At 44.0% G+C, this 14940-nt stretch overlaps 1 protein-coding gene across 4 annotated transcripts in view; it reads left to right on the top strand.

The window, feature by feature from the left end:
• The window catches only part of afap1 (actin filament associated protein 1), a 243103-nt gene that overhangs the window by 106869 nt on the left and 121294 nt on the right, over positions 1-14940 (top strand). For all 4 annotated transcript variants that reach the window (XM_080192292.1, XM_080192272.1, XM_080192282.1 and 1 more), the window contains exon 3: positions 13060-13157. In XM_080192292.1, coding sequence (XP_080048418.1) covers positions 13060-13157 — 98 coding nt within the window. The remainder of the gene's footprint in view (positions 1-13059; positions 13158-14940) is intronic.

Here is a 14940-nt window from a genome sequence, read left to right as displayed (position 1 = left end):
CCACCCCTTAATTTGAAGCTATGCCCCCTCGTGCTAGCTTTCTCCATCCGAGGAAAAAGGCTATCACTGTCCACCCTATCCAAACCTCTAATTATCTTATATGTTTCAATAAGATCCCCTCTTAGCCGCCTTCTTTCCAACGAAAACAACCTCAAATCCCTCAGTCTCTCCTCATAGGACCTCCCCTCCATACCAGGCAACATCCTGGTAAACCTCCTCTGCACCGTCTCCAAAGCCTCCACATCCTTCCTATAATGTGGGGACCAGAACTGCACACAATACTCCAAGTGCGGCCGCACCAGAGTTTTGTACAGTTGCAACATGACGCTGCGGCTCCTAAATTCAGTCCCCCTACCAATAAACGCCAAGACACCGTATGCCTTCCTAACAACCCTATCTACTTGATTCCCAACTTTCAGGGATCTATGTACACATACACCTAGATCCCTCTGTTCATCCACACTATTCAGAGTCCTACCGTTAGCCCTATACTCAACACATCTGTTATTCCTGCCAAAGTGAATTACCTCACACTTCTCCGCATTAAACTCCATCTGCCACCTGCAATGGTCACCTTCCAGTCGCAGTGGAGCCTGTTGGTCACTTTCATTCCAGACATTATATCCTCACTGAGTCGCTTAGAACACTTTACAGCTTTCTGTGCACTGGTAGGGCACCCATCCCTCCAACCAGCACCACCACCCCATCCCCTCCTCCATCTATACTACACCAACCTGCCTATCAAATGTCACAGACATGTCAGGGCTTTAATCCATGAGTTCAGCCAGGTGAGAGAAGACTCAGTCAGAGTAGAACAAAGAACAAAGAACAACCCAGCACGGGAAACAGGCCCTTCGGCCCAACAAGCCCGCGCCGCCACATCACCCTACACCTATTCTACCCTGCGTATCTACAAATAGAACCCCTGACTTAGCCAGATTCAGGGGAGAATAGTGTCAATTTGGTAAAACCAATCAGCCTAAGAGCACATCTTTGGGGTGTGGGAGGAAACCGGAGCGCCCGGAGGAAACCCACGCAACCACAGGGAGAATGCACAAACTCCCACAGACACAGGCCCAAATCCATGTATCTGCACAGCTAGCAGTGCTAGTCACCGAGCTGTTGCGGCGCCCGTCTACCGGTCCAGGATCAAGCACACACACCGACACGAAGTACTAGGCCACTCCCGGAACCTCCAGGAGCAGCCCACGCACAACCCACCGTGTGCATGCCCCTCGTTTGACAACGAGGTGGACCTCCACCTGCGGAGTGAAAAGACAAAACGTTAATCACAAGCCTGCCTTTCCGGTGTCTCCCGAGGTTCTAACCCTTATTCAATAACCCCTACCATAACCCTCCATCCTCGTTTCACTCATGTGCCTATCTAACTGAACCTTAAACGAGTCCAACGTTCCCGCCTCCACCACCCTACTCGGTAGCGCGTTCCATACCCCCACTACTCTCTGCGTAAAGAACCTTCCTCTCATATCCAAATTATACCTCTCCCCCCTCACCCTTAAATCATGTCCTCTTGTATTCGTAACCAATCTAGGGAGCAGTCTCTCACTATTGGCCCTGTCTGTTCCCTTCAGTATCTTATATACCTCTATCATGTCACCCCTCAATCTCCGTCTTTCCAAAGAGAAAAGTCCCAGTTTCTCCAACCTTTCCTCGTAACCCAACCCCTCCATGCCAGGCAACATCCTGGTAAACCTCCTCTGCACCCTTTCCAGAGCCTCCACGTCCTTCCGGTAGTAAGGTGACCAGAACTGGACGCAGTACTCCAAATGCGGTCTAACCAACGTTCTATACAACTGAAGCATTAGACGGCAGCTTTTAAACTCTATACCTCTTCCTATAAAGGCTAGCATTCCATAAGCCGTCCTGACAACATTCTCCACTTGTGTCACAACCTTCATGGATTTGTGAACCTGCACTCCCAGGTCCCTCTGTGTTTCTATACTCCTAATTTGTCTACCTTTAATCACATAGCTCCTCTCTACATTATTCCTTCCAAAATGCATCACCTCGCATTTGTCAGGATTAAATTCCATCTGCCACCTATCTGCCCAATGCACCAACCTGTCTATATCCTGTTGTATCACCTGACAATCCACTTCAGTACCCGCCAACCCTGCCATCTTGGTGTCATCAGCAAACTTGCTGATCACACCACCTACGCTCTCTTCCAAGTCATTTATGTAGACTACAAAGAGGAGAGGTCCCAGTACCGAGCCCTGCGGCACACCACTGGTCACTGGCCTCCAGCTGGACAAAGTCCCCTCCACAACTACCCTCTGTCTCCTATTGCCCAGCCAGTTCTCAATCCACTTAGCTACCTGACCCCGTATCCCATGCGCCTTAACCTTTTCTACCAGCCTACCATGAGGGACTTTGTCAAACGCCTTACTGAAATCCATATAGATGACATCAACGGCTTGCCCATCGTCAACCGTTTTTGTCACCTCCTCAAAAAATTCCACCAGATTCGTAAGGCAAGACCTCCCTCTAACAAAGCCATGTTGCGTATCCCCAATCAGACCGCAACGCTCCAAATGCTCATACATCCTACCCCTAAGTACTTCTTCCATTAATTTCCCTACCACCGATGTCAAACTCACCGGCCTATAATTCCCAGGGTTATCCCTACTACCTTTTTTGAACAGCGGTACCACATTTGCCACCCTCCAGTCTTCTGGGACCTCACCTGTGTCCAAAGAAGAGACAAAGATTTGCGCCAGAGGCCCAGCAATTTCATCTTTCACCTCCCTAAGCAGCCTGGGATAAATACCATCAGGCCCCGGAGCTTTATCCGTCCTTACGCTACCTAAAAGCCCTAGCACTTCCTCCCTCGTAATAGATATTTCCTGCAGCTGATCCTCAGCTCCCTCTAACAGACCGCACGACTCTGAACCCCTCTCCTTCGTGAATACCGACGCAAAGTATTCATTCAGGAGATCCCCCATTCCCTCCGACTCAATACATAACTCCCCGCTTTTGTCCCTAAGAGGACCAATTTTCCCTCTAACTAGTCTCTTGCTCCTAATATAGGAATAAAATGCCTTTGGATTCTCCTTAATCCTACCAGCCAAAGCCATTTCATGCCCTCTCTTCTCCCTTCTAATTCCCCTTTTTAGCTCCCTCCTACTCTCTCTATATTCCTCCAGCGCACTCTCCGTACCCAGTCGTTTCGACCTAACATACGCCTCCCTCTTCTTCCTGACCAAGTCTTCAATACCCCCCGTAATCCACGGCTCTCTAATCCTACCTTTCCCATCCTTCCTCTTAACCGGAACATACCTCCCCTGCAACCATTTCATTTTGCCTTTAAAAGCCTCCCACTTGCCAACCGTGGACTTGCCAGCTAACAGTCCTTCCCAATCAGTGTCCTGCAGCTCCCTCCTAATCCTGCTATAGCTCGCCTTTCCCCAGTTCAGCACACTCCCGTTCGGCCGGCACTCGTCCCTTTCCATTTTTATCCTAAAGTAGACGGACTTGTGGTCACTATTAGCCACATGTTCGCCTACCTCTACCTCTCCCACCTGCCCCGGCTCATTACCCAACACTAAATCCAGTATAGCCTCTCCCCTAGTCGGACTAGTTACATACTGCTCTAGAGACCCTTCCAAAACACATTTCACAAACTCCTCTCCCTCCGTACCCCCAGCTCTAGGCCCCCTCCAATTCACTCCAGGAAGATTAAAGTCACCCACTACAACCACCCTATTCTTCCTGCACCTATCCAAAATGCCCCTGAAAATACCTTCCTCCACTGACCTCGGGCTGTTGGGTGGCCTATAGTACACCCCTAGCAACGTAATCTCTCCCTTTTTATTCCTCAACTCCACCCACAGCGACTCAATCCCTATCTCTTCCATATCGTCCTCCCTCTGCACTACTGTGATGTTTTCCTTTACCAACAGTGCCACCCCTCCACCTCTCTTCAACCCACTTCTGTCACACCTAAAACACTTGTACCCAGGAACATTCAGCTGCCAGTCCTGCCCTTCCCTTAACCATGTCTCTGTTACAGCCACCACATCTAACTGCCTCACACACATCAAGGCCCTAAGCTCATCCGTTTTCCCTGTCACACTCCTAGCATTGAAACAGACACAGTTCAACCCACAAGTGTCCCTCGGAACCTCCTTCTCCCTGATACTTTTCCTTTCACCCGACTCTCTCCCAGCCACCTCCCCACCCCCCCTCCATATTAGTTTAAACCCTTCGTAAACACCCTAGCTAACCTCCCTGCTAAGACATTAGTTCCCCTCCCGTTCAAATTCTCCCCACCCTTCCTGTACAATTGCCCTTCTCTCCTAAACACCTCCCAGTGATCCACAAAAGTAAAGCCCTCTACCCTACACCAATCCCTCAACCATGCATTCAGCTGCATGATCTCTTCATTCTTTGCCCTGCTTGTACCGGGCAGCAACCCAGAGAGTGCCACCCTGGAGGTCCTACTCTTTAGTTTGGCCCCCAGCTCCCTAAATTGCCTATGTACCTCTACCCTACTCCTCCTTCCTATGTCCCCCTCCCCTACATGTACTATGACCTCAGCCTGTGCCCCCTCCCCTTTCAAAATTCCTACTACCCTGTCCATTACGTCCTTTACCCCTGCTCCAGGGAGGCAGACCACCATCCTGGAGTCACGCCTCTGTCCACAGAACCTCCTATCGATACCTCTGACCCTCCCGTCCCCTACCACTATCACCTTACCGGCCCCCTTCTGTCCCTCTAAGTTAGTCTCCCCCTCCTGCCTATCTTTCTATGCCCCTGTCAACGAACCTTGGGGGGCCTCTGGGGAGGCTGGGGGACCCTGACTACTCTTCTTCTTCCTCTTTCCCCTCCTCACAGTCGTCCATCCTCCCTTCTCTTCAGCCCTCGAGACCTCCTCCTTCTCATGGTTCCCAGCCATTATCTCCTCGTTCTCCCTGACTAGAAACGCATCTTCCAGCCGCCCCTCGAGTTGCCTGACCCGGGCCCTCAATCGCTGCAGTTCTAAACATTTACTGCAGATGTGTACCTTGGGGACACGTGACACCACCAGGAACTCCCACATGTGGCACCGGACACAACTTACATTCCTCCCTATATTCCCTGCCATGTCCCAACCTCCTGTAAGTTCCCAAAGGTAGAAATCTGTCACTCACCTTCTCTAAGCCTGCTCTCCCCTAAGCCCAGCGAGCCAAAGCCCTCCTCACTCTGTTCCCACTCACTCCGCTGCCCGCTCCCGACGCTGCCCGCTCTATGCTGCTACCCCTATTTTTATACCCCCCGCTCCCCCTTAACGACAATCCCCTGGCCTAACTTCCGGTACGGAAGTAAACTACACTCTAACAAGCCCCGAGAACCGGAAGTACAGGAAAAAAGCGGTTTTTACTTTAAATCAGTACTGTCAGACTGTAATCTTTAGATTACACCACAGCTCCAATTTGCACTCATGTTGTGAGAGTTTTGTGGGGGAGGCCGTGTCAACCTGCGCCGCCAATCTGTCAGCATCATGATCAGTGCATGTGCAGTGGACCCCCCCACCCCCACCATTGTCGGCCTCCCGATCACTAGCCTTTCCAATAGCTGGTCAGCCCTGCAACACCCATTGCTGGCCTTTTGACCCCTCTATTCCTCCAATATGTCCCCCTCCACCAGCCAGCTCTGATCTTCCCAAACACCCCTCCCGCACCGACAGTCCGGACCCCACCTCCGATCCTGGTGACTAGCCCTGACCCCCACCCCCCCCACCCTAATGGCCAGCCCGATTGCACTCACTCCCCCTCCACCCCGCTCCCACCGATCCTTTTGCAGTGCAGTGGATTCCCCCTCATTGCCCCAATAGGCCCTGCCCCAGTAGGCCCTGCTCCTTTGGTACTGCCCAGTGCCCAGTCAGCGGTTCCAGTTTGCCCTTTGGGCAGTGCCTGGGTGCCAGACTGGCACTACCAGGCTGGCAATGCCCAAAGGGCACTCTCTTACCCCCGACCTAATGGGAGGGGCCTCAATGGCCTCTGTTCCCTCCAACAGTATTGGACGCCTGTTCCCCATTAGTGTGGAGCAGTCGTAAATGGAGGGAACCACTTCTGATCCAGGGTGGCGGTAGAGCGACGTAAGTGGGCCCAGAGAATACCATCCTGGGCTGCTAATTATACAGAAGTGTCAATTTTCAAGACCTTTCCATATAATAATCAGCTCTGCGCTGATTTCTAAAGTGGATCTGATGATGCCAAAATCTTACTTTGGGTGACACGTGGAGGCCGTGACGTCCAGTGTGAATCCCACAAAACAGCTGCCCCTGATGTCTCCCAGCCCGCTGTGCTACTCGAGCAGTTCAACAAGCTGAGAGAATCGCCTCAAGGCTCTTTGGAAGCTAATCCTACAATGACCTCACTTGGGTTTATTTTCTTGCCATAATGTATAATATTAGTTAGGCCCTGAATTGTCATTTGACTGTTCCGAACATATCTGAATCGTGCCTTCCTCACCATATGAAAAAGTGGAAATGAGTTGGGTACCTCTTAAATTGGCTCACAGGTGCAGTAGTTGATCCCTCTATTTTATTTACGCAGCTTATTTTTCAACTGTGTCTTTGGATCAGCTTAAAAATGACGATGCTGAGATTTTACCACCCGAACAGCTTCAAACCTTCACCTTGAACATCATAATCCCTCCCATCATGCTGGAGGAACTAATTCTCCCCCTTCCACCTGTCATGTGACAGTTTGCTCTCATCCCCATTCATACCTCCTCCATTCAAGGATTGCCCCCACCTTCATCCCCATTCTTACCCCCTCCATTCAAGGATTGCATCCCCCCCAACCTGGTCAAACCTTTGTCTTCCAACCCCTTCCACCACAGCTGGTCTTACCTGCGCAGCTTTCGCAAGGAGTTGGAGCAGTGGTGAGAGCAGTACACTATTTTGCAGGCGAGGGTACGTACCTGACTGAAGTGGTTTTTGCCAGTTGCACATTTTTTCTATCCAGTTGTGAATCACGTCAGTCTAGGTGTGGCAGTTTTATCTGGAGTTGTGGAGAGGGGTGTGATTCTGATGAGCTGCCTTCATTATGAGCATTCATGATATCAAAATGCATTCAAATACATTTCCTGACATGTTACAGTGAGCTTCCCAACCCACCATGAAAGTCAGAAGTGGAAAATTGCAAACTATTTTTATGCTGGCGGGAAGCTGACTTTTGGCTGTTCTCCACATTTTCCCGTCCCACTCCCAGGACACCCACTGCTGACTGTACCGCAGACATGATGAGCTTAATGGTATCCTTCTGTGCCATAACCTTTCTATAGTTTTATGGTTCTAATAGCCTAATGGATAGGGCGGCGACCTATAAGTTTTTTAATTCAGAAAAATGCTGCCTGCAATTGACAGTACTCATATTTTCATTAATACCTGGAGGAACAGGGAGCTGTTTATGATACTTCATGTTTTTGATCATTGCTGTGTGAGTGAAGAAAATGTTATTTTGACAGGGCTATGTAAGTGACACAACTCTGACCAGTGCAAATTGCACTGATCCCACAAAATAAAAGTTAATTGGGGAAAAGATTTATTTGTATGGTGTCTCTTTAAAGCAGAATCATGTCAGCTGCACAGATTTCCGGGGAGCAGATAGCACTGTGGACCATTATGTACAAGGTCTACTTACGTTCACCTTAGATATAATTGAAGAAACCTATGATGATAGCACCTTCCCTGGCACTGCCTCTCCTGGGGTATCGACATAGCCTGTGTGATAGGCACAATACAAACAAATGTTTCTCCTATTGTATTTCTAAATATTTTGTGACTTTAATAATAATGACCTTTGAGTTTCTCCATTCGGTTACCCAAAATCACTTCAATTCCAGTCATGACATTGAAAACTGGTTAACATTTGTACATTAGGAAATTAATTGTAAAGATGTAATTTCCTTTTCACTAAATAAACTAGAACAAATACTCAGCATGTGTTTTTGTAACCTGAGAGAAGCACTAATAAAGCATGAAGGCACTTTTGAGCATAGCTATTGCATATTAACACTGCAAGGTCGTAACATTCCAAAGGGATCACAGTTCTAGGTGGTGCCGGGAGTGTAATATTACATGACATCAGATTATATGATGGGGCCAACCAAAATATGAATTAGAAATCCACCTTATGAACCATGCAAGACTTGAAGGAATATAAGATAGTTCTAAAAAATATTCAGAACAGTTCAAAATATGGAAGAAATTGGAACTGAGACAGGAACAAGATCATTTAGGGGTGAGGTGAAAAGCAACTATCAACTAGCTGTGAACCCTGCAAGATGGAAAACAAACTTGTGTTCCACAAAGGTTAAAGCAACCTTACCTCATTAAGCATCATTTGACAAAAGTAAGTGTAAACTAGTGCAACCAGCAATAGTTGAAGAATGGAAAATATTCTGTATCGATGCACATAATAATGCATATGCTCCACAGGTTGAAGAACAAACCATAGGCAAGAACTGACATTAATTGCTCTGTTTTGTGGCTGTTTGTCCTGTTGATGCTAAGCTTGGAATTTTATCCCTAAAACCTTCTGCCTCTCAATCCTCCTTTAAACTTAGCTGTTGAACAAGGTTTGGTCACCTGCCTTAATATTTTGTGTGGCTCAGTATCAAATTTTGTTTGATAATGCTTTTGTGAAATCAGGATACTTTATTACATTGAAGAAGCTATAAAAAATAGAGTTGCTGTTGTAATTTATGCACACTGTTGTGCAGTCATAATTTGACATTTGGGATGCTCTGATAAAATCAAGTATTTGCTACTAGTGTCAAATCTTTGCACTTTTCAGAAATTTTGTAGTTTTGTGTGGTCATGCATGAATATTTACTGATCCCAAGATGCAAGTCTTTACTTATGGTCCAACTGGAAAGCAACGTCACCTCATCATTACTTGGACTACTTAGTCCAGTTCTATTATGATAACAGGTTTAGATTTCACAGTCAGATAAGATTGAATCACCTCTTGAAGTGTAGATTGGAACAAGTTTAAATCATAAATGTGTTTCTGAATATAAGCCAATATATTATTTGTGTTTATTACACACTTAAAAATCAATGCCACAGTTATTGAAAGTATTTCAAATCATTAGTGAGCTTTCTGGCTGGTGCAAACAACTGGATGTATCAAAATTTGCAGTGCATAATTATGTATGATATAATTTCCTGACTATGTGTATGAAGCTAATTCAATCACTTTTTTTCTATCTTAATAAAATCTGCAATCAAGTTTTCAAACTGGTTTCAGGTGATATCAGTATCTTTGTTGAATTGATGTTATTAGCAAGGCTCCAGATTTGTGCATCATTATCACACATTCTCTCTAACCTTCTGAGGATTATTATCTGAAAATAATATCACAGACTATGCAGAAATTCCTGTTTCTCAAGCATCAAATGACACTGTTTAATGTTGTGAGACTGACGATTTGCCAGCAAGTACAATGTCACTGCTAAACAGTAATGTTGGTAAGAACTGGCACCATGCTAACTCTTAAATCAAACATTGTTTGAAACTATCACTTGACTTTACATCAAACAGTTGAGAGAATTAATCTATTAAGTGAATTCAAATGTTAGACTTTCTCAGAAGTCTTTCATTTTTGTGAATGATAGGAATTCTGTAGATCTATAAAGCAACTATAATGAGGTTTATTAAAAAATCACAGTAGGATAGTAATCTGTTGTGGATCAAAGACTAGCCTACACCGTATTAATGTTCCTTCTTTGATCTTCTGTAAGGTGGTCTTAAATTGCTGGGTCCTTTTTTGGATTAGTTTGACCTAAACATGGTCTGGAGTGTGTGGGAGATGACCTGTTATTATTGTCACAGATACATTTATTTTTCTCTTAAATCCAGTTGTTAATATGTGGTCTTCCCAGTTGAGGTCGTTCTGTTGTCACAATTATGAAGTGTGTAATATATTAGCAACTCCAGGATTTTAGAAGTGTATCTATGATCATGAGGACCAATAAAACTTTGCTCCTGGTCACTACACACTATCTTACAGACTGTGTAGACATGCTGTGAATATGTGATGGCCTTGAATATTTTTCTATTCTTCCTATGCCTGTGCAACTTATTTGTTATTCAAGCCCTTGATAGCTAATGCTGATTCTCTAATCATAGTATAAATGGCCTGGTCTGACGATTTAATAAGAATTGCTCAGTGAGCAATAAGAAGTCCTTAGGTAATTACAAATGGTAATGTCCTAACTATGTTAGGGTCGTGGGTTTCAACAGAAAATGAAAGACTTGGTTGCACACATCGATCCAGACAATGGGTTTTATTGAAGAGCTGCTCTCTGCACAGAATACAAAACTGAGAGTAAAACAGCAGCCTGAACGTGCACCCTAATGACCTCATCGTCAAATCATTTGATCAGCTCTTAAAGCAACCTGCGCCCTTTTCAAATATATAACATAAACAAAAAAAAATTATGAAAAAGTCTGCACTGCCAAAAGTGACTTTTCACAGTGATGTCTTACTCAGCGAGGGAAATTCAATCTCGGTCATGCATTTCAATGCATCTTATGTTATCAGTTCCTGAATAATTTGTTAATTCTCTGTGGAAGGTAATGTAATTCTCAAAATTGAATCATGTAGAAAAATATGTTTGGTCATCCATCATTATCAACTAAAAGATGCACTTCTTTGTGATCATGGGTGAAATGTGAACTGTGCTACACACAATTGTTGAGTGTAAAATTGGTACAAGAGCCAATTTTGGATCTTGTCTTTAAAGGATCCTGGGTGATGTTCAACCTAATATTGGCACACGGTAATTTTCAGGTGGAGATCAGGAATTAGGACCCTTAAATAAGTGGCTTAATGCCTGTTTTAAGCTCCTTTCTAGAAATTGGGATGTGATGAGATGAAACAAAGTCACTTTTTTGGAGTCAGGAGGAGCAATTTGGCATCTCTCGATTCCACAGTATCCTGATTAACTCCTCACCAAGCCTCCAAGAACCTATCCATGAGTGGCTCTCAGCAAGGCAACAACCTGACCTTCATTTTTTTTTAATATAGCCTGTCGAGCTGAGAGGTAGTTCACCAAATAATGTTTAAAATCTCAAAGCCCAATTTCAGACTGGCCTCAGGCTTCCAGGATTTTTGGCCCAAAACGTCTACAAGAATTTCCACCCCAAACTGGTCAAGTTATTCAAATTTTAGTTGAGGAACATTTTGGATTCAGGTTGATATATTGTACTAGTATTCACTCTCATAAGATGATGGTTTGTGCAGTAGAAGTCAACTCTGTGTTAATCATCGCCTGTTGTGGCTCAGGAGCTCCACTGTCGCATGTCAGTCTTTGCCACATTTGTTACAAAATGGGCAGAGAAAGTGCACATTTTGCTGGCTTCATTTTCTCTGGGCCTTTATCTCAGCCAGCTGAGTTTTCCTTTTCCTGCTTGCCTCTTACTGCCCTTCCAGAAGCCACAGCCATCAGCGACTGTCTCCCAATTATCAGCGCCAGTATCCACCATCTTTATATCTTGTTTGCAGATGACCTTGTAGCAGAGGTATGGATACTCAGGAGGATGTGACCCAATGGTTAGTTTGTAGTATAGATGGACATCAGGTATTCAGCCATCATCCATCCAATGAATGTGGCTAAAACAGCGTAGGTGCCGTTGGCTCAGCAGTGAGTATATGCTGATGGCATTATCATACTCCAGGACCTCTGAGTTGATGACCTTGTAAAAAGTCTGACAACACCAGGTTTTAGTCCAACCTATTTATTTGATAATATTCTCACTAGCTTTCGAGGGGACAGCCTCTTCGTCAGGTGAATGGGCCCATTCACCTGACGAAGAGGCTGTCCCCTCGAAAGCTAGTGAGAATATTATCAAATAAATAGGTTGGACTAAAACCTGGTGTTGTCAGACTTTTTACTGTGTTTACGCCAGTCCAACGCCGGCATACCCACATGTTGATGACCTTGTCCAGCCAAGAGATGCTGAGGATATGTCTGAGACATCGAAGGTGAAAACCACTCAGCCTTTTCTCTTGCCTAGCACTATGGAGGAGGGGACTGAGGTCACACACTTGGTAGACTCACAATTTGATGTTGTTAGTTTGGTTACTGTTGTTCCACAATCCCTTACACAGCTTTGACAAAAACTGCAGCATGTGTTGATTTCAGTATCAAGTCACAGATTGCTAATGATTGTGGAGGCAAGATATGTGAAACTATCAACAACTTGCATTGCCACATTGTCAATTCTAATAGATAGTGGTATGGCAACTTCCTGGACCATGACGTCTTAATCCTTGGTTGCAACTTGCCACAAAGATGACATATGGGCACATTAGTCTGACTTTGGGCTGCATTATAGATTTTCTATTAGGGTTAACTCTTTTAGCCTTCAATTCTACTAAGGTATTCATAAGGTGAAATGCCATAAGCTGGAAGTTTGGCTAGTAAGCGCTAGGGCATGACCACTTATGATTGCCAGTGGGCTCACACACTGGCATGCCAGTGAGCCAAATTTCCTCCAGTTGTATTCTAAGCAGTAGCTGTGTTGATGCTGACTGGGCCCTTGCAATTTTCTGACCTGTAAACAACAACATTGTCATGTTGTACATAGTTTGTTTCCCTGCTGGATTGCTTTTCACCTCATTGATGTCTCTCCAAGTCAGATTACTTGTCTGCCAATCAGTCGGCAGTTTAAGTGTTTCTGAGTGGATGCCTTAAGTTTGTTACTGCTACCTTAGATGAAAATATCTAAATATTCTTGTGAATCTGTTTCTTTGGAGAGTTATTGAACTTCATCCTTGTGTTATCTTTAGAAGTGACACTGGACTGCAGGAAATATTTGAAAATAGACATTTTGCTCAGGATCTTTAGTAGGTAATCACTTAGCAGATCTGGTACAAGTTAATGCTACAGCAACTTTATCATAAGATTGTTATTGCTGAAGTACAGTTGACAATTACTTTGATATTGTTTAATATTCTTGTCGAATATGGATTGATTGAGTTAATTTAAATTTGTAGACATGTTGCGTTCTTTCCTGTTAATTTGCTTGTTTTACTCCAGATTGTCAAATGAAAAACTCTACACAGAAGCATGACTTACCCTGCAGTATTCCTGCTCCACCTCAGATCCCTCTACCTGAGATCCCTCATCCGTGGCATGTGAGTAGTCCCTCATTCATACGATGAACATAGCTAAAACCAATTTGAACAAAGTGGAGCTTGGTCTAACTGCTTATCTAAACAGCAAATCCTAACTATAAAAGAATGATTATTGATCTTTTAATACACATTTGTATTTTTATTGCATAGTAATTCCTAGACTGCTACTAGTTCCAGGAAAATGCTACTCTCCATTTTTCTTCTGGTTTACTGCTGGCAGATAACTATTCACCACATGATGATGCAGGAAACACAAACCAGAAGCAGTGAGACACAAGGCATTTGAGCATTCAATTGCATATGCCAATTTTTGGTGTGACGTGAAGGGACTTTCAGTCCTGTTTCAAATAGTAAAATTTGAACATGGGGTGATTCTTGAAAGTTGTACTCCCAATAGATATCATCATCCACTTGGAGCATATTGGAAGTAAGGGAGGACACTACATATCTAGTGACAAATGTTTGAAAGGAGTTTCTGTTTGTGTTGGATAGTGAGAAATCAGAGATAAAAGCACTATATGAATTATTTTGAGTGCTTGCTTTTGATGATGAGGGAGAATTTCTGGGCCATCACTGCCTATACTTATAATCAATTTCATCAAGGCCCTTGAAAAGCTAAACATAAGCATGCTGAAGTCTCTGAGTGGTGCTAAGTTGTTTAATATGGATATCAAGAAAGAGTGATTTATTTGGCAATGAAGGAGTTGAAAATGGAAGGAGTGGTAATTCATGCACTATCTGCTTACAAAGAATTTATTACGATCTTATATTGTAGAGTTCCTTTTGGCTCAGGCCTCTGATTGCAATAAAGTGACAATTTTGACTAATAAGAAGGATACTTTCTAGAAATATTGCAATGTCAATTTTTCCAGTCTAGATAACAGAAAAGAAGGGCATATTAACAGGCTAGTGCCTAGGAAAATTTATTTATCTTTTAACTTTATCTTCTTGGACTTTAATACTAATGAAAGTAATCTACTAAAATTCAGTAATTGTATTGATGAATGTTAGATACCACAGTAATTTAATTTCCTCCTATATATAATTATTATAACAACAGCAACTTGCATTTGTACCAAACCTTTAATGTGATAAAAGTTCCAAGGTGCTTCATGGCAGTGTTATTAGACAAAATTTGACACTAAGCCACTTAAAGAGATATAAGGACCAACAGCTAAAAGTTTGGCCAAAGAGATAAGCTTTTTCTAATAAATACATAGTTTTAAATTTATAGTTTGTCAAAGTGTTTATCCACCTCCTAACAGAGTTTAAAGTTAATTTATTAGTATCACAAGTAGGCGTACCTTAACATTGCAATGACGTTACTGTGAAAGTCCCCTAGTTGCCGCACTGTGGCACCTGTTTGGGTACACTGAGGGAGAATTTAACATGACCAGTGGACTTAGTGAGCCTGTCAGAGTGATCAGGAGTCATTGATGAACAATCTTCAGAATAACATAGTGGTAAAAGGATCGGTTATTCACCTTGAGGTACAGTGCATCCCATTTATTACATATAGGGCTGGATTTTACAGCAACCCCCCTCCCCCCCCCACCTCCTGCTGGGCATGCTTTAGGCAGAGAGACTGGTATGAGGGTAGGCAAGATCACCACCTTCTCTCCTACTTATTCATGACCCAGTCCCCATAATATGGAGAAGGATTGGCATGCATCGAAACCAGTAGCCTACCTAACATTTTAAAATAAATAATTAATGGACAGTTGAGCTTGTTACCAAGTTAGCTGACCCACGTTTCACATTGTCTAAGACATGAAGTGATTGG

Source organism: Carcharhinus amblyrhynchos, chromosome 1 (genome assembly GCF_965287045.1).
Source record: "Carcharhinus amblyrhynchos chromosome 1, sCarAmb.v2.hapA, whole genome shotgun sequence".
NCBI lineage: Eukaryota > Metazoa > Chordata > Chondrichthyes > Carcharhiniformes > Carcharhinidae > Carcharhinus > Carcharhinus amblyrhynchos.
The sequence above is the reverse complement of the archived record's forward strand: the minus strand, read 5'-3'. Positions and strand labels throughout refer to the sequence as shown.